Source organism: Nicotiana tabacum, unplaced genomic scaffold (genome assembly GCF_000715075.1).
Source record: "Nicotiana tabacum cultivar K326 unplaced genomic scaffold, ASM71507v2 Un00007, whole genome shotgun sequence".
NCBI classification, from domain to species: domain Eukaryota; kingdom Viridiplantae; phylum Streptophyta; class Magnoliopsida; order Solanales; family Solanaceae; genus Nicotiana; species Nicotiana tabacum.
The window spans coordinates 380,966-407,570 of NW_027438245.1; the positions used below are offsets into that span (position 1 = coordinate 380,966).

At 33.8% G+C, this 26,605-nt stretch overlaps 2 protein-coding genes, 1 long non-coding RNA gene and 1 pseudogene across 3 annotated transcripts; 3 read left to right on the forward strand and 1 right to left on the reverse strand.

Moving 5' to 3' along the window:
* Positions 1-1,719: 1,719 nt before the first annotated feature.
* On the forward strand, positions 1,720-2,981 carry LOC142178866 (uncharacterized). The gene is made up of 5 exons (XM_075248640.1): positions 1,720-1,761; positions 1,843-2,152; positions 2,353-2,495; positions 2,565-2,678; positions 2,739-2,981. Exons 1-5 carry the CDS (start codon positions 1,720-1,722, stop codon positions 2,979-2,981), a joined length of 852 nt encoding a protein of 283 aa, XP_075104741.1.
* Positions 2,982-4,281: 1,300 nt separating this feature from the next.
* Positions 4,282-5,867, reverse strand: LOC107807489 (uncharacterized). The gene is made up of 3 exons (XR_001652907.2): positions 4,993-5,867; positions 4,519-4,883; positions 4,282-4,425 (listed from the first exon to the last, which is right to left on the reverse strand). It is a non-coding gene; the product is annotated as an uncharacterized LOC107807489 (long non-coding RNA).
* Positions 5,868-8,122: 2,255 nt separating this feature from the next.
* Positions 8,123-9,290, forward strand: LOC107807490 (F-box/kelch-repeat protein At3g06240-like; annotated as a pseudogene).
* Positions 9,291-24,885: 15,595 nt separating this feature from the next.
* Positions 24,886-26,164, forward strand: LOC107805453 (uncharacterized). Its single transcript, XM_075248641.1, has 2 exons — positions 24,886-24,922; positions 25,350-26,164. Exons 1-2 carry the CDS (start codon positions 24,886-24,888, stop codon positions 26,162-26,164), a joined length of 852 nt encoding a protein of 283 aa, XP_075104742.1.
* The last annotated feature ends 441 nt before the right edge of the window (positions 26,165-26,605 follow it).

Below are 26,605 nucleotides of genomic sequence, written 5' to 3' on the forward strand. Positions count from 1 at the left end.
GTTCGAATGCTGGAAAATTCATCCTGAACTAATGGCTAGCAGAAATGATGAAAAGAAGGCTTCAACTAATGCTGTAGTGCAGCCCAACAAGGATAACAAAACTAACAATGCTCCAATAATGGTTCTTTCAAGTGGTAAAGTTGTTGGCAATCAAGTTGCTCAATGGAAGGAGGTCAAAGATAGGAGAGTGCAAGCAAAAGAGAAGCAGGCAGCAGATTTAGCAAATACTGGACAAGAAATCGTGGCTGTAAACAATCAAAAAGGAATTCCATAGCAGGTTCAGACAACAAACAAGTTTGCATGTTTAGAAGTGGAAAACAGTGAAGAACTTTGTACAAATCAGCTCATTAACAGTGCTGTCCAAAAAAATGTCTCCAAGTCCATAATTCCTGTGACTGAAAATAATGCAGACCCCATTAATATTCATACAGTGGTGGAGAATGAGTCAGAAGAGCTACAATTTGATTTTTCGACTAGACAAATAGTACAAAAGGTAAATTCACCTAGTTCATCTAGGAGACCATTAGCTATGTCAGAACCAAAGAAACTAAACCCTGCAGCACCTACTTTCAATCCTACAACAATAAGAAATCATGTAGCAAATAGGGAATCAACAGCAGATTGTGTACAACAAGATTTGGGGAATGATCAGCATTTTGACAATTACTCAACTGCCCAATGGGTGCAAGAAGCATTCAAAAATAATGTAGTTCAGGTCAATACCTCATGTCAAGACATTCCTTCACAGGACACCAAAGTTGAACAATATTTAGCAAACAATAAAGAGAATGACTTAATTGAAGATACAGATTTTGAGAAATTCAAGACCAATGAAAAAGATAAATGGGCAGGAGGGAGATTATAGATCAACCAAACAGAGGAAGTCTTAGCAGATGGGCAGATTCCAGATATAATGCATAGTGAAGAAGAAATTGGAGGAAATGAAGTGGAAGATGAGAATCAAAGTGTTAATTGTAATGCCAATGTAATTAATATTCAAAGCATAAGTGAATGCACAAATGCAGCAGCAGAAAAGACAAAAGAGGGGAACATAAATATTATAGATCCAAGAGGGACTTTACATAATGATGTTAGTAATGTCTTGAAAGAAGCTGAAAATGCAGACAAGAACCAAGAGAAAAATTCAGACAAGAACCAAGAGAAGACAGTGCAAGTCTATGCCAGAAGTGTTGTACCATTGAGCATAGTGAAGGATGTAGCAGGAAGTGTTGTTCCATCGAGTAATACATAGCTTTTGACCAATGAACATGAGGAAAAAGCTGCTGAACTTACCAATCAGGAAAAAGATGCTGAACTTACCAATCAGGCATATGATGTTGTGACATCAAAAGAAGCAATAGAAGCACATGACCAAGGTGGCCACACAGAACTTAAAGGTAGAGACATGGATGAGGAATCCACTACACAAAATTTCCTTAATGTTGCCAAGCAGGGTTATCTCTCGCCAAGGCTTATTGATATAGTAAAATCTGCAACAAAAGGAAAAAAGAAACAGTCAAAACAGACATCTACTGTCCCAGCTAGTGGAGTACAAACAAGGAGAACACTATCCAAACCCCAAAACATTTAATGGATGCAATTATAGGAATTGTCAGGTCAGTAAATACAATGAAAGCATTTGAAAGGCTGATTACAATGCACAGAAAACATCACTTCGAGTTCATATGAATCCTTGAGCCTATGCAACAGTCTCACAAAATGGAGAGGTATAGAGCAAAAATTTGTTTGGCACAGGCTGTGGTAAATGTATCAAACAAGATTTGGGCTTTTATTGATGAAATATCTAAGGTTACTATTCTATATAACATGACTCAACAATAGACTTTGAGATTAACGCACACTGAAACACATGTTGAGCTCATCCTTACACTAGTTTATGCCAAATGTGATCGCATTGAAAGAATTGAACTATTGGATTCTTTGTATGCAATGACATCAGATATGACAGTACCATGGCTAGTTGGAGGCGACTTTAATGTGATATGGGATGAGGAAGAGAAATTTGGAGGCTTACCAGTTTCTCTCATTGAAGTAGATGACTTTAGGCACTGCATCAATACCTGCAACTTGACAGATTTGGGATTTAAAGGAAGCATATTTACATGGTGGAATGGAAGATCAGAGGAAGATTGTATTTTTAAAAGATTGGACAGATGTTTTGGCAATCATGAATGGCAACAGACCTTTCCGGGATTGAAGTAACTCACCTGTCCAAAATTGGGTCAGATCATTGCCCAATGCTGCTGAAATGTGATATAGAAACTCCTCTAATTAAGAAGTCATTCAGATTTCTTAACTTCTGGACTAAGCATAAAACCTTCAAAAATGTAGTAAAGGAGAATTGGAATGTTGATTTTAGTGCTAACCATTTCTGCATTTTTAACTACAAGTTAAAGAAGCTTAAGAAAGCACTATCTACCTGGAGCAGAGCTACATATGGGGATATATTCCAGAAGATTGCAATCCTGGAGGAGGTGGTCTTGGTTCATGAAAGGCAATTTGAAGTCAATCCTACACAGATGAACAGACAATGATTACAACAGGTACAAGCTGAAATGATTAAATATCTTGCATTAGAAGAAGAATTCTGGAGACAAAAAGAAGGCATGTTATGGTTCAAAGACGGCGATAGAAACACTAAATTCTTCCATGCTCAAGTTAATGGGAGAAGGAAGAGACTGAAAGTATCAAGGATCAAGAATTGCCTTGGCAACTAGATTGAAGAAGATCACTTAATAGCAGAAGAAGCACTAAAGTTCTACAAGGATCAATTTACTGAGAGTGAAGTTCATAATGCTTTTGATATTCTAAATCATGTACCTTCAATGGTAGAGAGTGATCAACATGAAAGATTGATGGCTTTGACTTCCAATGAAGAAGTGAAGAGAGCAGTTATGTGGTTGAATGGGGACTCAGCAGGTGGACCGGATGGCTTCACTGGATCCTTTTACCAAAAATGAAGGAAATCATTGAAGAAGATGTAGTAGGCATGGTTAAGGCTCTCTTTTGCGGTCAGCAATTGCCAAAGAGTGTGACACACACAAACCTGGTTTTATTACCAAAGAAAAACAAGTTATGACCTTTGCAGACATGAGACCAATCAGTCTCAGCAACTTTGTTAACAAGATTTTCTCGAGGGTTATTCATGAAAGGTTGGTTGAATTTTTACCTAACTTAATCTCACAGGAACAAGCAGGTTTTGTGAAGGGAAGAAGTATAGTTGAGAATGTACTGCTAACTCAAGAAATCATTACGGATATCAGGTTGAGAACAAAAGTAGGCCCAAATGTTATGATTAAGCTAGACATGACAAAAGCTTACGATAGGCTATCATGGCTATTCCTGACCAAAACGCTAAGGAAGATGGGATTTCCTGAAGCGTTTATTTGATTGATCTTTGATTTGATTGGGAATAATTGGTACTTTATTCTTATAAATGGGAAGCCAAATGATTTCTTCAAATCTTCGAGGAAAGTTAAGCAGGGTGACCCTTTGTCACCAAGCTTATTCATTCTAGCAGCAGAAGCAATGTCTCGGGGATTGAATTCACTACACCTAACCTGTATTTCTGTGGATTTGAAATGCCAAAATGGAGCCAAAAAACAAATCATCTCTCATACGTTGATGATACAATCATTTTCTCCTCATCTGATGAAAACTTACTGAGACTTGTCATGGAGGTTTTGCAAGCTTATGGTCAACTGGTGAACAAAGCCAAATCTGCCATATACCTGCATCATTTAACTGATAATGAGGTGATTAACAAGGTTGAAAGGATTACAGGTATAGGAAGACAATGTTTCCCTATGACCTATCTTGGCTGCCCTATTTTTTATGCAAGAAGAAGGAGTGACTATTACCAGGGATTAATCACTAAGGTCATGGACAAAATGCAGTCGTGGAAAGGCAAACTCCTATTCGTAGGAGGCAGAGCTGTATTGATCGCAAATGTCATGTAGAGTATCCCAATTCATATATTGTCAGCAGTTAATCCACCAATTTATGTGATCAATAAATTACATAGCATTTTTGCCAAATTCTTCTGGAGCAGCAATGTGGGAGGCAACTCTAAACATTGGTCATCGTGGACAAACCTTTGTATGCCTTATGAGGAGGGAGGCATAGGCTTCAGGTCCGTACATGATGTATCCAAGGCACTATTCTGTAAATTATGGTGGAATTTCAAGACAATGCGCAGTTTATGGAGTGCATTTATTAGTCAAAAGTACTGCAAGAAACTAAATCCAGTAATTGTACCTTGGAAGCATGGATCCCACGTGTGGAGAAAAATGCTAGAATGTAGGGACTTGATTGAGCATCAAATCTACTGGAAACCGAGAATGGGATCAGCTCAATTCTGGTTGGACAATTGGACTAAGCTGGGAGCCTTATATTTCCATGTGTCTGCAGAGTTTGGTATCGATGAGGATATTCAAAATGTCAATGATCTAGTTGAAAATGGTATGTGGAACTTGGAAAAAATATTTCAGACTCTACCTGAAGATTTGGCAAACCACATTGTGCAGAATATTAAACCACCAAACGTGTGTGCAGAGTTAGATACACCATTCTGGATGGTTGAAATAAGAGGTCATTTTTCAGTGAAGTCTGCATGGGATTACCTGCGAAGAAGAGAAAACTCAAGATTAGGTTACAGGATGATATGGGTCAAAGGCTTACCTTTCAAGATATCCTTCTTCCTGTGGAAGGTGTGGAAAGCCAAACTGCCACTTGGTGATTTCTTGCATAAAATATGATACTCTATGCCATCAAAATGTTGGTGCTGTGCTGATCCCAAGGAGGAGTCATTAGTACATTTGTTCTTCACATCCAATGCTGCTAGGAGTGTTTGGAATTACTTCCTGAGGAGAGCAGGAATTGCATTAGAAGGGTTATCATTGCAACAAGCAATTATAAAGTGTTGGACAACACTAGTTGTTCCTAGATTGAATCCAGTCTTACAAGCTTTACCTGCATGCATTGTATGGGAACTTTGGAAGAGAAGAAACAATTTCAACTATGGAGAAGCAGTGTCAGTGAGCAGAGTTATTTACCAGGTGTCATCTACTATGCAAGCTCTAGTCCAACTAAAAAAACCTGGACTGCATGTTCCTAACAAGTGGCTGGACTTACTGACAATGATGGAGAAATACACACCTCGATTGAAATATGAAAAGGTGTTATGGGAATTTCCTCCAAGAGGGTGGATCAAAGTAAATATAGATGGAGCATGTAGAGGGAACCCAGGGAGGAGTTCAATTGGTTTCTGCATAAGGGATGAGGTAGGTGATTTGATATATGCAAAAGGAAGGGATATTTCTTAAGGAACCAATAATGAATCAGAAGCAGTAGCTATTGTGGATGCATTGAAGATGTGCAAAAATCTTAATTATTTTCAGATATGGCTGCAGACAGATTCCTTGCTATTAAAGAACATTATAGAGGAATCATGGAAGCCTCTTTAGTGTATTACTGATCATGTTGATGAGATTTTAAGATTGAAGGAACAAAGTATCATCAAGGTCACAAAAATATTCAGAGAAGGGAATACATTAGCAGACCACCTTGCCAATTATGCTCTTGACTAAGGAAATATTGAATGTCATGGTTTCTGGGATATGGACTCAAAAGGAAGGAGGATTATTAACGAAGATAAGATGCAATGTCCTTACATAAGAGTGAATGTTGCAAGAAACTAGGAGGAAAATAGGATTCAATTTGCTATCAGGCTCGAATCATTCTTGAGGAGAGGTAGGTTGGCAATTTTAACGCTAACATTGTTTACTTTGTTGTAGGTACTTCATTGATGCTAAAATATTATTTTATAGTAGAATCTCAAGTGGTGGTATTAATGCTTTACATTCAATCTACTGAGAGGACATTAAAGTTGAGCTTTGGCATATTTTCAAACATCTTTTCATGGCAGCTCAAGTGTAAAGAAACTCCACAAACATGGAGGGCACGTGAAATTGATGAAAAGGTGAGCATGGGCATTAGGCACACAAGGTGGTTTCAAGGCACACTGAAAAAGGATATACCAAGAACCTTTGAAAACTGTGTAGCCGTGCACCTTTTGGCACGCCTAGTTGAAGGCTACACAGTGAGGCATGGAGGTATCATGCAACGTTTTAAAGTTTTAGAGCAAATGCTGATCATAAAAGAGACAGGCATGCCATTGTGTGTTCCCCAATTTTATTGGAAAAAGGTGCTGGACAGTAATGAAAAATTCAGTTGCTCAACAATTATTTTGGGACACTCACATTCTATTATTTTAATGCACACATGCTCATTGGGACTGATTGCACGGGAATCTGCATTGGTAACCATGCGTCTTGGACCTCAAAATGTGGAAGTGCTGATTACCATGACAGATGCACGCTGGTTGTGGACATGGTTTTTCTTGTCGAGACAACAGCTGAGAAACACTAAACATAATGCTATAATGCACGCACATGGGATGAACATGGGCTACCATAATTAAATATGGCATGCTGCGTTCTGCTGGACAAGAATCTTGGATTTTAATCCACGCATGATTAAGCTGGAAATAAGTCATTACATCCTTTTGATTCTTAAATGCACGCATGCTTTCACATGGATTTTGCACGCTCATTAGGGATGAAAATGTGACGTGCAGATCAAAGAGATGCAATGACACTATGCACTCCTGGCTCAAGGGTGAATGCAACTATCTAAGACCAATACAAATACATGGGAAAAATTTAATCAAAGGTGGGTCTGCCTGGAAATCACGTGAAAATAATGCAACAATGACGAAGATTAAATGCAACAAAGAAGGTTATAAATGGATCCATGCAAGGCAACACGTGTACAGTAGCAACGATATAATTAAAGTGGCTATTTTTGCAATTGAAGGAAGCGAAAATGGAGTGTGGCTATTCATGCAACCTATGTGTTACGCTAGGCTGGGCTGCTATGCAATGGAAGACCATATTTGGGCCAAATGATTCGGCCCGCTCGCATGGGCTAATTTTTTATGCAAGTTTTAGTGATCATTTTGTGATATCAATTTTGAGTACATTACTCAATTTTGATAATAGGGTAAATGTAATATGCAAGGATTATTTTTTATATTTGTTAGATTATTTGCACATTTTGTATTTAAATTATTATAAATAAAAACTAGCCCTAGGCCATGCCTAGTGGATTACTTTAAAAAAAATAAGTACGAATAATATTATATTTGTTATTTAAGATATATATTTTTCGTGAATATACATTAATTAGTTATCATATATTTATAATTAATATTAATACCTCAAAACCTTGATTTATTAAATAAATGGACAATTCCTAAAGTTTCTATAAAAACCATTTAGGCCCTTCAAAAAAGGATTGATATTCTTCGAGAAATATGTTTAACAGTGCTTTCTTCTATAATCCTTTTTTGAGGGGCCCTTGTCATCAAAAAACATGGTGTAATAATTCATAATCTATTCTAAATATAAATAATATATATATTGAAAAGCTCAAGGATAACAATCAAAAAATATTAAAATATTGAATTGTAATATGTGCTAGAAGAACAGTATTTTTTGGATTGTTATAATATCATGGATCACATTACGTTGTTGAGTAGTAAAGGTGTCACATGGCATTCTACTCACAAGATTATCAAATATCCGTGGGATATTATTGAAACTAAGTATGGTAGGACTACGGTGGTCAAATTAGGGTTATAAATTGTCTAATGAGCAAGAAGTTCATGCAATTATTCATTTTCTGCTTAAAAGTTAGGAGCATATATGAATGCATCTGACACATACAAGTAATTGTGCGTTTGATTACGTGAGGCAAACGAATTTACCCCAATATTATTTTCAAAATAGAATCTACTATGTCATACATTAAAGAATAATGAGTCAATTATCCAAACAAGCTATAAAATAACTCTATCTAAACGAAAAATGTTGCACCGTAAAACACTCAAATCACAACGACAAGTTTGGCAGCTAATTTATTAGGGAGTTAAATATGTGAGTAATAAGCATTTGCATCCAATTCATAGGATGATATTACTGAGATGTTAAAGCTTTTAGTGGACAAAGAAACATCATTCGTCATTGCATTGTAGAGATTAATGATGGTAGATGGAATTATGAAAAAATTGCCTGAAGATGTGGTAATTGATATACTTTTGAAGTTCACAGTGAAATCTCTTATACGATTTAAATGCATCTCCAGAACTTGGTATACTCTCGTACAATCCTCAACATTTATCAATCTTCATCTTAATCGCCCTACAACCAGAAAAAAATGAATTCATTCTTTTCAGTCGCTCAATCAAAGTAGAACCTGACGGATTAAAAAATGTCATATCTATTATTTACAGTGATAATGACGATGATCTTAACTCCATCTTTACAGATCTAGATCCGCCATATCTGACCTTCAGTTATTACTATGCGTATAATGAACTAGTCGGCCCTTGCAATGGTTTACTTGCTTTGACAAATTTTGAAGTTATTATCTTATTAAAACCAGCTACTAGAAATTACATGCCACTCCCATCTAGCCCTTTTGTTTGTGCATAGGGTTTGAATCTCTCCATTATGGGTGGTGATGGGTTTGGTTTTGATTGGATCGGGAAAGACTACAAGTTGATTAGGATTTTAGAAGTTTTTAAGGATGCTGATTGGTCTCCGGATGTGATAGATCAAAAAGTTGAGGTTTATGATTTGTACACTGATTCTTGGAGAGAATTCCGTGTGGGTCAACAGTTTCCTAAAGTTCATTGGTTGCCACATTTCGAGATCTTTCATAAATGAGCCTTTCATTGGTATGCAAATATAGTTGACACAATGGTAATTCTTTCTTTTGACATGAGTACTGAGATATTTCGCACCATGATGATGCCTGATTCTTTCAATGACTACGATGGGAAGTATTATAGCCTTGTAATCTTGAATGAGTCCCTAACATTAATTTGTTACCCCGATTCATATACCGAGACTGATCTGACACAAGATTCAATGGATGTATGGATAATGATGGACTACGGTATACGTGATTCATGGACTAAGAAATACATAATTAGACCTCCTCCATTCAAATCCCCATTAACAATTTGGAAGAATCACTTATTGTTTCTTCAAAACAAAAGTGGACTTCTTACTTCCTATGATCTTATTTCCAATGAAGCCAAGGAGTTCAACTTATAAGGGTATCCTCAAAGTTTGCGCATTATAGTTTACAAGAAAAGTTTGATTTCAATTCCAAATAGAGTACACGGGTCTAGTTCATCTTAACTTAATGAATACTATGGGTGGGCATAGTTTGGGCAAATCAAAAATCCAAATCGAAATCCGATTTTTTTAAATTTTTGGTTGAATTTTCGGATTACGGATTGGATTTTTGATTTAATTTTAAAATATTTGGATTTCGGATTGGATGTTGGATTTGGTACTTTGGATTTTTGGATATCCGAAAATCCAAATATTTTATACTTTATATTTCGTACGTTATCTATATGTCAATAATAATAAGTTAAATACCCTATCCATTAGATATTATTTCATATATGTAATATTAGTTACTAAGATACTGTTAGAATACATTCTATTTGGACATGGTTTTACTATTACTGCTTCTTATAAGCCGTATTAATGTCTTTGTTGTATTTTCTTGATAGTAATTTCATTAATTGAATACTTTATTTGGATGATTGCGGTCATAATGAGTAACTTTTTCAGGCAATTTAATATGAGTAATTCATTTGGATACTAATTTTTGTAAAAAGAAGAAACATGTCAACTTATAAGCTCAAAACCGAAAATCCAAAATATCCAACCCGATTAATTCGAAACCGAACTTAAAAAATCCGGTCCAATCCTAGCTTATTTGGATTGGATTTGGATTGTTATTTCTTCAATCCAAAAACCGAAAATACCAACCGAAATTCTATATTTAATCTGAACTGCCCGAACGCCCAACCCTAATGAATACCCCAAAGATATCAACACTTTTTAAGTCTCTTTCTCGGCATACGATTGTAGTTATGGGAATGCATGATTAGAATATCGATACATTTATTTATGCGGTAGATTCAGTTGTATACGGGTAAAACTGATCCTGGGGAACGCCTCGCTTTTCGATGAAGTAAACTGTAAAGACCCGGCCGGTCGTGTCATGAGTTACCGCTCCATTTCCCCTATTTCTTCTTCCTATTGTTTTGTTCAGGTGTATTATGTGTTATCGGGTTGGTTGGTGTCACGACCCAAAAATTCACTAAGGGTCATGATGGCGCCGGACACCGCTATCAGGCAAGCCAACCAAAATACTTAATTAAATTCCAATTTTGATATTTGTTGAAATCGTTTTTTATATATTAAATAATAAATAATGAAATTTACAGAAATAACCATGAAATTTTAACCAAACTAATATTGAGCAATCCTGTAATCATCCCAGAACCCGGTGTCACAAGTGTATGAGCTATCTGTGGGAAGCAATGTAATACAACAACCATCTGGAATACAAATTGAACAAAAAGTAAATACAATAATCTAAAAGAGACTCTGCTGCGGGTCGCCTCGGGAAGTGCAGCTCACCTAAGTCTCCATATCAACCATGCTGCTACGCCCACTAGGCCACTAGAAAATGCATGCACCTGTGCAACAAAAATGCATAGCAAGTGTAGCATGAGTACGAAAATAACGTATACTCAGCAAGTATCCCGTCTAATCTCGAAGAAGTAGAGACGAGAAGTCGACTTTGACACTTGCTAGTGGTCCAATAATAATATAGTGAAAGTGTGAGAAAATCATAGAATTATATAGCAATTATAACTCATAAAACTAGAAAGCAGGTAAACCCCTTCTCAAACAATAAATGATTTCCAAGGTTTACTTTTCATTAGGCTTATTAACTATGTCTGGCCAGGGAAGGCAAATATTATCACATAACATTCTCAGGCAAGCAATACAAGCATGTGCATATCATGCCGAGGTCGTACGACCCGTTTAAAAAATAAACACACACAGACAGTCAATCAAGAAGTCAACATGGAACAATTATCCAAAAAATCCAATTATCTTTTAACAATTTATGAAAATGAAGTTTAAATCTTTTTAGAAATTCATTTACTAATTTGATATGATTTAAGAAATTCAAGATGTCAATAAGATTACAAATAGACCAAGTATAGCATGATTTTGGGTCCAAAACTACCCAGACTTAAACATAATAGTAGCTACGCACGGACTCTCATCACCTCATGCATATGTAGCCCCCACAAATAGAAGCACATAACCAATTATATCACTTATGGGGACAATTCCCTCTTCCAAGGTTAGAAAGGAGACTCACCTCGCTCTGAAGATCCATAACCGACATTCTACGCTCTTTCGAAGACTCAAATCGATGCACAATGCTCTAAAACTAGCCAATAATTATGCAAATCCATTAATATATGTTCACTTACTCATTACAATCTAATTTATAATAATTCCTAACTCCAATCGAAAAGTTTACAAAATTGACCTTGGGCCCACGTGCCCGGATTCTGAAATTTCTCGAAGATAAATTCTACCCATAGCTTTACTAACTCAAATACATGGTTTTCTCTTAATTACATACCCAAAACCTTGGTCAAAACCTAAGAATAAGAATTTTCTAGATTTTCCCTCAAACCTTAAGTTTCTACTAATTTCATGCTCAAATCCATACATAATCAATATATTTAACTCAAGATAGGTGGGAATAGCTTACTTTATCGTTTATGATGAAAATCCCCTCTTTGTTGATGGCCAAATCTCGATTTTTAATCTCGATATCATCTTCTCAGGAAGTGCAGCTCACCTAAGTCTCCATATCACCTAGAGAAGACGGCCAAATCTCGATTTTTAAAAGAACCATTTTGCCTTTAGCACTTCCGCACCTGCGGAGTGTGGGTACTGTGTGACGAGAGCTGAGACACGGGTGACTGAGAGGCTTTCCCGAGAGGCTATATTTATGGGTGATACCTTGCCCAAGGGGCTCATTTATGACATATTTTGTTGATTATCACTCATCTTTTATAACGAGCCTATGTTGAAAACTGCTATGTAAATGATTTAAAAGTATTTCAATTGAAACTGAAGTTTTTATGAAGTAATTGGTTTTTAAACTGTTGAGTTTGATTTGAGACTCTGTTGCATACTCTTATATATGATTTTTAAATGCTTGTCACTGCACTCAGACCTTATTCACTTTAGTGACTTACTAAGTTGGCGTACTCACGTTACTCCCTGCTTGCGGGCATGAAATGCAGCGTCTCCAGGCAGAAAGGTACGTCAGTACGAATAATGTACGGAGTATGTAAGGAACATAAATAGGTACATAACAGACATCCAGGAAATATAGAGTAAATAACTCCACATGTAAGTTTGGATAACTTTGTAAATCATGAAATAATTATAGTGTCATGCATATGAGTATGAATGTCATGTCGTGTATAGGTACATGTTTCATAACATCATCAGCCTCTAAGGGCGTCCAATCATATCATCTCGGCCACTGTAGGCAAAATCATCAACGTATACCAGCTGATTATGTGGTGGTGCATATATAATGCCATAACCTTTCTCATATCCCATATACATATATATACATACATATATACGCGTATGTAACTCCATCTGGTCATGGGTCAATGTACATGAATGCTATGCATGAAAAGTTCGTTAATAAAATTTTTTGGAGTGTCATAAGACCATTATCCCTTTGAAAAGTATCATGAAGTAAACTTTTTTTAACTTACGTAATTTTCTGAGACCCATGAATAGATGATAGAATAATATGACGCATGGGGAATCAACAACATAAGCATCTCTAATAATTCTATAAATAGAGTCATGTATGGAAATTGTGCATTTGCATTTTTCGTGTTTTCGTAAGGATCATGCCAAAATAATGAATGGATAGCCTTAACATACCTGAGCCAATTTTCTTGACAATCCCTCTAACCTATGTCAATTGCAACAATAACATAACGACGGATCAAAGTAGGGGAGAATCCTTATGATATTCTTGAGAAAGATTGCACCGTACTCCCTTAGAATCGCAAAATCCCGTTGTTATTATGATAAATTGTTTCGTATGAATTTTTGTTGAAGTACACATGTTACATTTGTAACATTATCTTACTGAATCTAGCTTTGAATTGTAGAGATTGAAAATGAAGTAAAAAGCTCTCTTTAGTCTTTTGGGTGTAGGACACACTTATTTTCTTAGTTGGACAAAGACTCCTCCATATTTTGCCACCTTATAATGTGACTTAAGAGTCACTTATTTGCGCTATAAAATCAGGACACCTTGGTTTCCACATTAGGAGATTAATCATCCTTATCCAATAACTTAATTAATTCCTTAATTAATTTGCTAATCCCCCATGAACTAATAATTAACCAGTTATCCACATAATCAAGAATTATCTCACATTGCATAAAATACTACTCACTTTTAATATACTTTATATACCTTACCATCATGGCCATATGGTACCTTATCTGGTACTTGTCTATAAATATCGGGTATTAACTCTCGGCCCGAAGTTTATCCCAACATGCCAAACTTGGACGAAAATTCATTTTCTTTGACTTGCTTCCCCTCTCATCTTCATGAATTTACTCATCACTTGTTTAAAATAGCATAATTCTTATAACCTTCAAATAATCATTTCCTTGGACTGATGTCAATTACCTTATGACAAATTCAATGTACAATACTATAGGGTGCAATATCATCATAATTTAATACTGCGAAGCGTAATATTATCATAATTTAATACTGCAGGACGTAACATCCTCGTAATAAAATACTGCAAGATATAACATATTCGCAATATAATACTGCAGGACGTAATATCGACGTAATATTACGTGGCGTAAAATCATTCCCCCCTTTGGAACATTCGTCCTCGAATGTTGACCTATATTCTTGCCATTTTCATAACTTATATCTCTTTTGAATACCTTAATACTCTCCTCTCAATTTAGGCAGTTGTTCTGTGAACAAATTCAAAGTCTATGGTATTCCTACCTGTAGGTCTCTTTCTTACACCACGACCTGTGATCGGGATTCTTCCAATCTCGTAACTCTTGCTACCTTCTGTCATAGAGCCTGTACGACTTTTTCCTTGTAAGTATGCCTATGTGAGTGTTCTTTCTTTTTTTCTCCAGCTTTTAGCCAACCTCTAGGCCTCACTTGGTAAATATATATTGAGCTTGATAATATGTTCCTCTGGACATCTATGGGTATACCGAAATTCTTCGTTCGGTACTTTGTTGAACTCACAAATATTGCTACACCTTATTTTGTTCATCCATCCGTTTGACTTTACTGCACCTAGGTAGCTCATACTATACCATAACTATTACCTCAATGTATCTTTACTGAGGTCTGCTACCAAGTCCCGGTTACTTTCGTTCCTTATCCCATATAAGTTCTTTAATTCTCTCTCATTATTATTTATCTTAAGAATGACGGCCTAATCGTATCTCATACTTTATCATTATTTTCCATCCATTGTTGATTCACCTCAATATTGATATACAATTCACCACTGATAACTTGGAACTTCTTACGTAATCACTAGGGCTTACGTGGCATTTAGGAACATTTGAAGTGATTTTACTGACCCACCTGGGGACGATACTGTCCCTCCATAACCATATTTCATAGCATCTCAATTTGATTCACCTTACATAAGTAAACTAATCTCGTAAAATTCATGAATCCCTTTTTTCAAATCATTTCTCAATCGAAGGCCCAAACATCATCCTTTATCTATTACAATTACACCTTCATTCTATTACTAGGGCAACATTCCATATCTTCTAAATGCTATTAGCCTTAGACTCCTTTGAGTTCATTCAGGCTATACTGAGCTTTCTATGACTTAGAGAAACCATTAGCTCGCCCGTTTTTATGGGTTTAATTCTGAGGACTTATCCATTCTCGTCACCTTCTCACTCGCCCTTTCATAACCTTACTCTTGCCTTCCTAAAACCTTATCGTTTTGATATACTTAAGCTCGCGACCTACCCATATTTATTTATATTACTCGCAACCTTCCGTCAACTTGCTTGTATCATAGGTTTCCTTATGTCCCTCTGGAATGTCAAGCGAGACATCATATTGTCTCTAACTCTTCTTTACTATATTAGTTAACCTTCTCGATATGTAGAAACCATAGGATACAGTATATGCCACTGACGATGCTGCTATCATTCCTGGATATTAAATCCCCGCGGTTCTAGCCTTCTATTCGAATTATGGACTATTCACAACTTTTTGCATTTAAGTATCTCGTTTGTTGTTTACCTTTGCCTTACTTACTTAAACTCTCACATCATATTTTCTATCTCCTTCATAACCTCCATTCCTAATAGGTATTCGGTGTGCTAGTAATAGTAAACATACTAGCCCAGCATTTATAGTAAATAAGCATAGTGAACAAAAAAGAGGAAAAAGCCGTATGGTTATAGATTATAGAAACTTAAATGCAAAAACAAAAAAGATAAAAATAAACCCAGAAATAAATACAGGAGATATGAACGAAGATAAACCAAGCATATCAGGAATAAAAAATCCAAAACAATTAAACCCAACCTATTACAGAGTAAGTTATGATGCATATGACAGAAACAAAACATTATGGGATAAAAGGTTAAATAAGAAATGGGCACCAAGACAGATAACTGAACAATATAATTTTTTAGATCTAGATTGTGTAGCAGATATAAATAAAACAATACAATTATGGATAGGATATATCTCAAAACAACTAATAGATAATAAAATAACAATAACGGACACACCAGGATATATAGAAAGAACATTAATAGGAACTGTAAAATTATGGTTACAAAATTTATCAAGTGAAAGCTTAGACACATTAAGGAGTAATAAAAAACTTGACGGTACAACTACAACAACAGTTACAGATATATTAAATAAATATGAAATAGCAATAAGAAATGAATTTAGTAGTATGACAACAGAAGTAGAAGAACAAAATAAAGAAAAAATTACAAATAGAAATTTAATGACAAAATTAGCAATATGTAATATGTGTTATATAGATGAATATACTTGTGCATTTAGAGACTATTATTATAAAGGAACATATAGTCCAGATGAAAGTAAAGAGATAAGAAAATTATATTTTACAAAATTACCAGAACCCTTTAGCTCAAAAATAATAAAAAGTTGGAACGAAGCAGGACTAGCAGATACATTAGGAGTAAGGATAAAATTTCTACAAAACTGGTTTATAGAATTATGTGAAAAATATAAAGAAAACATGAAAATGGAAAAAATATTAGTAAAAAATTTGGCATGTTGCAAAAGTAGAATAGCACCCCAATTTGGCTGCACAGATAAATATTACAAAAAAGAAGGAAAGAAAAAGAAATTTAAATCAAAATATTCAAAGTATAAATATAGGAAACCAAGAAGAAGATATTATGTAAAAAATTATAAACATAAAAAACCATATAGGAAAAAGAAAAAACTAACAGAATGTACTTGCTATAATTGTGGAAAGCTAGGACACTTAGCCAAAGATTGTAAATTACCAAAAAACCCAAAGAAGAAACAAATTACCGAAATATTGATAGATAATGATAAATATACACAAATAGAATATGTAGATTATGAATTAAGCAGTGAAGACAGCATATATGAGATATCAGAAAATGAGTTCTCTGAAAATGAAATAAACAAGGATATAGAAGAGTCAGATGAAGAAAATTATGACTGAAAAAGATATACAAATTATACAACAAGAAGAACACCAAGATGAACAATCTTCAGAACAAAAAATAATATTTGACGCTAATATATTTGAACAAATAAAAGGAAAAGAATTGGATCTAAGTATAGACAAAATATTAGAAGTACCAACAATAAAGAATTGGTTTAAAAGACAAAAAGAAGAATACTATGTAGTAAGCCAAAGAGAACATATAATAGATTGTAAATACATCAAAGGTAAAGCACAAATACCAATTTTAAATAAAAGACTACTAAATAAAGAAATACAAGATATAAAAGCAAAAAATCCAATAAAATATGTACATTTAGGAGGAACGGAGATCCTAATAAAAGCATGTTTTAGGGAAGGAATAGATACCCCTATAGAAATATACTTGGCAGATGATAGGATTGTACAACCTATAGAAAAGAGTATAATAAGTGCTGTAAGAGGTAACTTAATATACCAAAAATTTAAATTTATAGTAAGTGCTAACTATTCAGTAGCAGTAGATGATAAAAATATAGATAAATCATTAGTATTATACTGGAAAATGTCTGGAATAGAATTAGCACCAGGAAGTAAAATATTCACAGCAAGATGTAAAAATCTATATGTCTTAACAACAAAACATAAGATAACAGCTAAAAATAAAATAAATAAAATAAAAATAGAAAATCCATTCGAAAGAATAGTATCAGTTATAGACAACAATGATTACAGTTATACAGAAATAGACATGGATGAAGATTTAGAAATAGTAAAAGAAAGATTAAGCACATCAAAACGAATAAATAATGAAATGCCAGAAACATCATCAAGAAGTACATCAAGAAGTACATCAAAAAGAATAAATTATACCACTCCACAAAAATTAATAGAACAAAAAATAGAAGAAATAAACCCACATCATTATTATATAACAGGAATAATGGACCAAAGAAAATATTTAATACTAATAAATACAGGGCAGGAAGAGAATTATGTTATAAGAGAACTAATACCAGAACAAGAGATAGTAACAATAGAACAACAAAATTCAGAACTACCAAAAGCGTTAAGAAAAAACGAAGAAACAACTGAAAAAGAATTAATTATTGGAGGAATACCAATATTAATAAATTTTAAAATATATCAAGGAGATAAAAATATTACACTAGGGATAAAATGGTTAGAAAAAGTCAAACCATATAAATTAGAAGATAGGAAATTAACAATAAGTTATGAAAATAAGAAAATAATAATAAAAAGAACTTTGATATAATGCCAAAGATATACATACTTTCCAAAATAATAGTAGAAGGATATTATAATAGATATTATACACCTATGGTGGATACAGGAGCAGAAGCTAATATGTGTAGACATAATTGTTTACCAGAAAGTAAATGGGAAAAGCTAAAAACCCCCATAGTAGTAACAGGATTTAATAATGAAGGAAGTATGATAACATATAAAGCAAGAAATATAAAAATACAAATATGGGATAAAATATTAACCATAGAAGAAATATATAGTTACGAATTCACAAATAAAGATATATTATTAGGAATGCCATTTTTAGATAAATTATACCCACATATTATAACAAAAATACATTGGTGGTTTACTACCCCGTGTAAACAAAAATTAGGAGCAAAAAGAGTAAATAATAAAGTAAGAAAAACAACACCCTGGATTAAAGGAAGTGAAAAGATTACCCAAAAATTAGAAAATGTAATACAAAGTAACCATAATATAGAGATAATCATTTTCTCAATAAATAAGATAAAACCACTACAAGATAAACTAGAATTACTATATAATGATAATCCACTCCAAGGATGGGAAAAACATCAAACAAAAATAAAGATTGAACTAATAGATGAAAATAGCATAATAACACAAAAACCTTTAAAATACAATTTTAATGATTTAACAGAATTTAAAATGCATATAAAAGAATTATTAGATAATAACTACATACAAGAAAGTAATAGTAAACATACTAGCCCAGCATTTATAGTAAATAAGCATAGTGAACAAAAAAGAGGAAAAAGCCGTATGGTTATAGATTATAGAAACTTAAATGCAAAAACAAAAACATATAATTATCCGATACCAAATAAAATACTGAAAATTAGACAAATACAAGGATATAACTATTTTAGTAAATTTGACTGTAAATCAGGATTTTACCATTTAAAACTAGAAGATGAATCTAAAAAGTTAACAGCATTCACAGTACCACAAGGATTTTACGAATGGAACGTATTACCTTTTGGATATAAAAATGCACCAGGTAGGTATCAACATTTTATGGATAATTACTTCAACCAATTAGAAAATTGTATAATATATATAGATGATATATTGCTATATTCTAGAACAGAGAACGAACATATAAAACTACTAGAAAAATTCATACACATTGTAGAAATATCAGGAATAAGTTTAAGTAAAAAGAAAGCAGAAGTAATGAAAAATCAAATAGAATTTTTAGGTATACAAATAGATAAAAACGGAATAAAAATGCAAACCCATGTAGTACAAAAAATAATTAACTTGAATGAAACACTTGATACAAAAAAGAAGTTACAATCATTTTTAGGATTGGTTAACCAAGTAAGAGAATATATTCCTAAATTAGCAGAAAACTTAAAACCATTACAGAAAAAATTAAAAAGGACATAGAATATCATTTTGACGAAAAAGATAAAATACATATACAGAAGATAAAAAATATGTGTAAAAAATTACCAAAACTATATTTTCCAGATGAAAAGAAACAATTTACATATATTGTAGAAACTGATTCTAGTGATCACAGCTACGGAGGAGTTCTAAAATATAAATATGATAATGAAAAAATTGAACACCATTGTAGATATTATTCCGGATCATACACGGAACCACAATTAAAATGGGAAATAAATAGGAAAGAACTATTTGGATTATATAAATGTTTGTTAGCATTTGAGCCATATATTGTTTATAACAAATTTATAGTAAGAACAGATAATACACAAGTAAAATGGTGGATAACTCGGAAAGTACAGGATTCAGTAACTACAAAGGAAATAAGGAGACTTGTATTAAATATACAAAATTTTACATTTACAATTGAAGTAATACGGACTGACAAGAATGTTATTGCAGACTACCTATCAAGACAAAGGTACCCAAATAGATGAAAGCCAAGAATCAAAAGACATATTTACAATCCTTACTACTCTATCCTTACAGATGGAGAGTATGGGAAAAAGATTACAACAGCTAGAAAGTCAGCAGCATGACTATAAAAATGCGGAGCTAAGTCGATCGGAAGACTCTAAACTTCCAGAGGTAGAAGGAGACGTTGGGAAACTCCAAAAAACCCATAACACAGTTGCTTTATATACAGCTGCAGGTACAAGCAAACAAGTTAGCAAAAAGCCACATATCAATGTAAACCTAAATACCGTATTTGATAAGCCATTTACATCAAAAAAGCCAAGAGAAGCAATAGTTATAGCCCCACAAACTTCAACCTATGCTAATAGCCTACACCACAACAAAAAGGTATATAACCATATTACTCAAACATATATTGAGAATATATATAAAATACAGACATTTCTGAACCTAAACCCTAGATCAACAACTACTACAGATCCAACACAAGATTATGTAACCCAAAAACTACAGGGATATAATAGGCTTATAGCCCAGCCAAAAACAAAAGCAAACCTAGTAAAACCATGTTACAACTACGGACTACTTAGCACAGTATATACCCATGACGGAGAAGAAATAATTGGAATACCAGAGCTATACAAAGCATTTGTCACCTTCAAGAGAATTACAAAAGGCAACCTATTCTTCATCAAATTCTATACAGCACCAGCGGAAATACTATATGATGAAATAAAACCCATAATACAGGTGATAAAAATAGGACTAACACGAGATATGATAATACCGGAAGAGATAGAGAAACAACCGGAGATACAGAAAATGGAGATACCAAGTTTCTATGCTAATAAAAGAATAATTGGTATAGCAACTATTATTCAAGAACTAGCTAACAATTATCTACAAGGAAATGCTATCTGGAGCTACTATTCCAGAGACCAATTGATGATATATGCCAACTCGAAGGAACTACGCCAAGGAGATATGGATGAAGTCCAGAAATGGATTTTATCATTATTAAAACCAGAAATGCAACCAACTACCAGAGCATTGAAAAAAGAATTTATTTCAAACGAGTTATTAACAAGATACTGCAAACTAGTAGGACACAAATATCCAGACCACATATGTTCAAAGTGCAACGGAGATGATAACTATGTACCAGAAGTCCAACTAGAATGAAGGTATCAACAAGAAGACAAAAGAAGAAGACAGCTACTGGAAACATATAATGTAAAGTAAATAGTACTAGTCGCATTCATGAACAGTAAAGGTCGTTCATGAATAGTAAGAGTCATAAAGTAAATAGTATATGTCATAATCATGAACAGTAAAGGTCGTTCATGAATAGTAAGAGTCATAAAGTAAATAGTATATGTCATAATCATGAACAGTAAAGGTCGTTCATGAATAGTAGGAGTCATTTGTAAACAGTAAGAGTCGTTTTAATTTTCTTTATATAGAATGTAAATCTGAGGAAGGAGGACATCCTCAGACATCCTCACCCTTACCTTCTCTCTTATCTTCTCTCAATAAAATATCTAATTATATACAAACTTCTGAAAGCTATGGAGCATTCAAACGAGTTACAAAACCAGGTAAGTTTATTCATAATCATGTTTAACTAAACTCATATATTCCTTATAATCTCTTGAATATCATAATTGTTTATCATGTTATAGTACTGTTATAAAGAACATCTTGAGAAAGTTTGCCTGTCTAATAATGCTGAGAGTAGTTAAGCCCAGACTATGCCATCCTAAAGTGGAAACCAGTAGGCAAGGAAGCCGTTTAGGGGAGTACACAGAGTTGAGGCGCTGTTAGGGTAAATGATTGAAGCATGAAAAACATGGTAGTGACCAGAAAAGATTGTTCAGTATAACTTATTAAAATATGATAAACTCTATGATAAACAAAGAGGTTAGAGGGAATATGTTTAGTAAACACATGATAAGGATAAATAGAAATCTGAATGAACAACCACACGTATTTATTAGAAGAAAATATTGACTACAAAATACTTATGTTATATATCTTTAAGAGACTTAATAACGATGTTAAAAGAAAAATTTACGATATTTTAGTTACTTTTGAAATAATATATGTAATGGAACAAGCATTTACAGAACTAATTGTATCACATGAAATAGATATATTAGATCTATATGAACTAGATTTATATTCAGACTAATGATCACATATCAAGTTAATAAAATCTTTTTATAAATGAAACATAACACTTTTCATTATATAAGATTCTATAATACCCAGAAATGGAAACTTCTTAAAACCCTCAGTAACATAAATAGAAAAATAGATTGTGTTAAATACAATATTAAAACCTGCAAAGATATTATTAGATATAATAAATTACGTAATAAAGCTTTATTAACTATAGAAAATGAAATTGAATTTTATGAAGATAAACTTGAAAGTTATCAACACAGAAAAGAAATAACACTGAGAAATATAGAAACCATGGATATATGTATCAACAGGTATACATCTCAGTATTAATATGAACAAATCAAAAATTGATAGTTACAAATATTTTAAGTACTGGTTAGATATTCTAAAACATATAAATATGTCAAAAATAATATTAGAAAAAAATATAGAAGAATATCAAAAAACTAAAGATATTAAATACTTAGAATACACACTTGAAAATATAAAAGAAATTTCAAGGTTAATTTCGCTAGCTACAGATAATCATGAAAAAGCATTTAATTCCACAACTACATAAAAAAGATCCTATGAAAAATAAGATGAACTCAAACAAAAGAATATCAAAAAACTAAAGATATTAAATACTTAGAATACACACTTGAAAATATAAAAGAAATTTCAAGGTTAATTTCGCTAGCTACAGATAATCATGAAAAAGCATTTAATTCCACAACTACATAAAAAAGATCCTATGAAAAATAAGATGAACTCAAACAACCCACCCCAAATTGGTATCAGAGCAATTTGAAGAGCTACTTGGGAGTAATTGAAGAGGGACTCGAAGAGGATTGATTGGAGGTAAGTCCTATGAACTAAATACATGATTATATTGTGAAATCATCCTTGAAATTCATGAAAATATAGCCAAATTGTAAGAAATTAAGGCTTGAAATTGAAATTCTAAATTTGGGATTTGAGGGGCTATTTATGGTCCGATTTGAAAGATTTTTGTATGTATAGACTCGTGGCGAGATAAGGAACCCGATGACGTAAACAATTTCTGAATTTCGAGACGTGGGCCCAGGGCTCGGGGCTCAAGTTTTGCCAAATTCGTGAATTTTGATATTTTTCGAAGTATTGTCTCTTTAGCATTATGTGACATATTCGTTGTGATTTTAGGTAGATTCGATGCACGTGGAGGCCAATTCAAGGGGCAAAGGCGTCGCGAATTAAAGAAATAGCCGGTTTGAGGTGAGTAATGAGTGTAAATGATGTCCTGAGGGTTTGAAACCCCGGATTTGCACATCGTAGTGCTATATGAGGGGAGACACGTGTTGGATGATACGCGCGAGGTCTTTTTACTACTGGGGATTGTGACTTGCTCCATCCCGATTGATGATTTTACTGTGTATTTTACTAAAACTTATTTGTTATCATCATGATTTAGGCTGTTTGCCATATTTGGTCTTCGTGCCAATTGTTTGAATCTTTCGCGAATTTTTATCACTATTTCCTTACTGTTTTGACTTATATTTGAACTCAGTCCCATTAATAATTATTTTTTTTACAAAATCAGCCACTTTATACAGATTTGAAACTTAAATGATATTTTTGGGCTGAGAACTACTATTTTACAAATGCCCAAGGGCTTATGATGATTTACGGACTGAGTGAGGCAGAGGGCCATATGTGAGGATATGCGGAGTGATATGAGGCAGAGGGCCTGTGATACTATTTACGCCACGTGGTGGCTTGGGTGATGTGAGAAGGCTTTCAGGCCTCATGAGTTTTATGCCACGCGGTGGCTTGAGTGATGTGAGGAGGCTTTCAGGCCTTATGAGTGATGTTAGGAGACTTTCAGGCCTTATAAGTGAAGTGAGAAGGCTTTCAGGCCTTATGTTATTATTGCGCTTGGGCTGTGGGAGCCCCTCCGGAGTCTGCACACCCACAGTGAGCGCGGGTACCCATGTGATTTGAGACAGTGGTAACTGATACGGTGTCTGAGGGGCAGATTTCTACTTGTTATTTTGATACTGAGTCCGAGGGGCAAATTTCTACTTGTTAATTACTGCCAAATTACCTATTTTACTGGTTTTAAAAGAGATTTCATTGATATTTCACCGAATTACTATTTTAAGCGATTTTACTACTTTTGTATAGAATGTTTTGTGCCTTTACTTGTTTTCTTGCTTTCAGCCATTATTTATATTTATTACTGACTGGGTTGGAGTACTCACATTACTTCCTGCACCTTGCGTGCAGATCCAGGTACACCACAGGATGAGTGAGGATTTGTTTAGCTGCGCAACAGTATCCGAGAGTATTGAGGTAGCAGCATGGCGTTCGCAGCCTTGATCTCCCCTCTATCTCTATTTTTTATTCCGTATTTTTCCTAGACAGACTTGTGATAGGTGGATATTCTGTATTAGAGGCTCATAGTCGTGACACCGGATTCTATTGGGCTATGGTGTGGTATTTTAGTTGAATTTCCGCAGATTTTGTTATTAATTATACACTTGAAAGTGATGACTTAGTAAATTCTCTGTGATATTTATCTATAATCTGAATAAGAATTTGGGATAATATTGTTGAATGGTCGGGCTTGCCTAGTAGTGTGTTAGACACCATCATGACCGGGGTTGGGGTCGTGACACTAGATCTGCATAATACAATTGTATATTACTTAAAAATTTAAATATTTGCAGCTCAAACATCACCATATAAGGAATAATATTATATGACCAAAAATATTCATAATTTCCTTCAAACTGAGGAAATCAAGGATGCATGAGAGCGCTGATCTAGAAATATATTTGGAAAGTGAATAATCATGTAACAATCAAGAAGCATATTATGAATATTATGAAAAGAATATTTTGATCAAGATCCATTCAAATATAAATAGGACATGCATTCATGCTAGGGAACCAAGAATATTTTGAGTTTTCACAATCTCACTTAGCGTATTTATGGATTTATGTTGATTATACTTACTATGTCATAGCTGTAGATAATTTAGATGTTTCTTATACACAAAGATGTAAAAAAAAGAAGGCAAAATAAAACAAAGCTTCACAATCTCAAACTATAATGAATCGACCAAACACCCATTCAAAAAATGAAAAAAGAGTAAACAGAAAGGTCTTAACCTGAGTCTTCATCATAGCCTAGGGAGATAGTACTAAATACATTTCCCATTTGAAGAAACATTTGGATGAGTTAAAAAATATTTCTGAATGGATTTTAGCAATCGGTGATGGAAGGATTGGGAGTTCCATTGATGGCATTGAGAAAGTCCAAATCCCCGATGATCTTCTCATAAATAATTGTGATGATCCAGTATCGGCAATTGTTGAAAGTACATATCCAGATTTCTTTAATCATTCCAGTGACATTGATTACCTCCAACAAAGAGCAATTCTTGATCCGACTCTTGATATGGTGGAGTCGATCAATGAATATACGGTTTCACTCAATAATAGTCCTGAGAAGACATATTTAACTTCTGATACAGTCTGTATGTCTGATAATTCCCTTTCAGCTTTGGAGCACGTACATACACCCGAATTCCTAAACAGTATTAAATGTTCTGGAATTCCAAATCACTCTATTACTTTGAAGGTTGGTGTTCCTGTAATGTTGCTGAGAAATATAAACCAGTCATCAGGATTGTGTAATGGCACGAGGTTGATCATCACAAGACTTGAAAATCGAGTTATTGAAACCAAGGTTTTATCGGGTGATATGGCTGGACAAAAAGTGTTTATCCCTAGAATGACGTTGATTCCATCAGATACAAAAATACCTTTTAAGTTCCAGCAAAGACAATTTCCAATTGTTGTATCTTTTGCCATGACAATTAATAAAAGTCAAGGCCAGTCATTATCTCATGTGGGTTTATATTTGAAGAAGCCAGTATTTACTCATGGACAATTGTATGTTGCTCTTTCACACGTGACGAGTAGAAAAGGATTGAAGATTTTAGTTTATGATGATGATGGCCAAATAACAAATGAAGCTAGAAATGTGGTGTATAAAGAAGTTTTCCATAATTTGGTTTGAGATGAATCTAGACATGATGGAATTATCAGGTATTTACTATTTTCTTTTCCAATAAATATATATGTCACTGTTGTTTTGGCGGGGGGAGATGAAACTAGGTTCAGCAACACAATAGAGGATATAAATTATCTTCATAACTACAATTTTTGAGTTATTACATTTTCTTCTGTTAGGGGGTTGAGAAGTACTAGCTCTATGTATAGAAAGTTAATTCAATAGTTTCTCTGGGGAGAACTACCGCGAAGCTCAAATGTGTGTTAACTTTTGTTAGTGCTAAGTATAAGCAAAATACTTAATCATGTAAATCTGTTAAAGCTATGTTGCACTCTCAATTATTTTTACTGTTCATGTTATTTTACATTGCTAGAAAGACTTCTTTTACTTTTTCCATTATATAAATATGCCCCAAATATTTTCTTTATCATCTGCTTAGTGGAACAT

Excerpts from the sequence above, each read along its gene's own strand:
- LOC142178866 (XM_075248640.1), top strand. The coding sequence starts at position 1,720 with ATGGAGAGGTATAGAGCAAAAATTTGTTTGGCACAGGCTGTG. Across the intron at positions 1,762-1,842 it reads TTTGTTTGGCACAGGCTGTG|ACTTTGAGATTAACGCACAC; the intron begins GTAAATGTATCA and ends ACTCAACAATAG. Across the intron at positions 2,153-2,352 it reads TGGAAGATCAGAGGAAGATT|TAAAGGAGAATTGGAATGTT; the intron begins GTATTTTTAAAA and ends TCAAAAATGTAG.
- LOC107805453 (XM_075248641.1), top strand. The coding sequence starts at position 24,886 with ATGCATGAGAGCGCTGATCTAGAAATATATTTGGAAA. Across the intron at positions 24,923-25,349 it reads TCTAGAAATATATTTGGAAA|CAATCGGTGATGGAAGGATT; the intron begins GTGAATAATCAT and ends AATGGATTTTAG.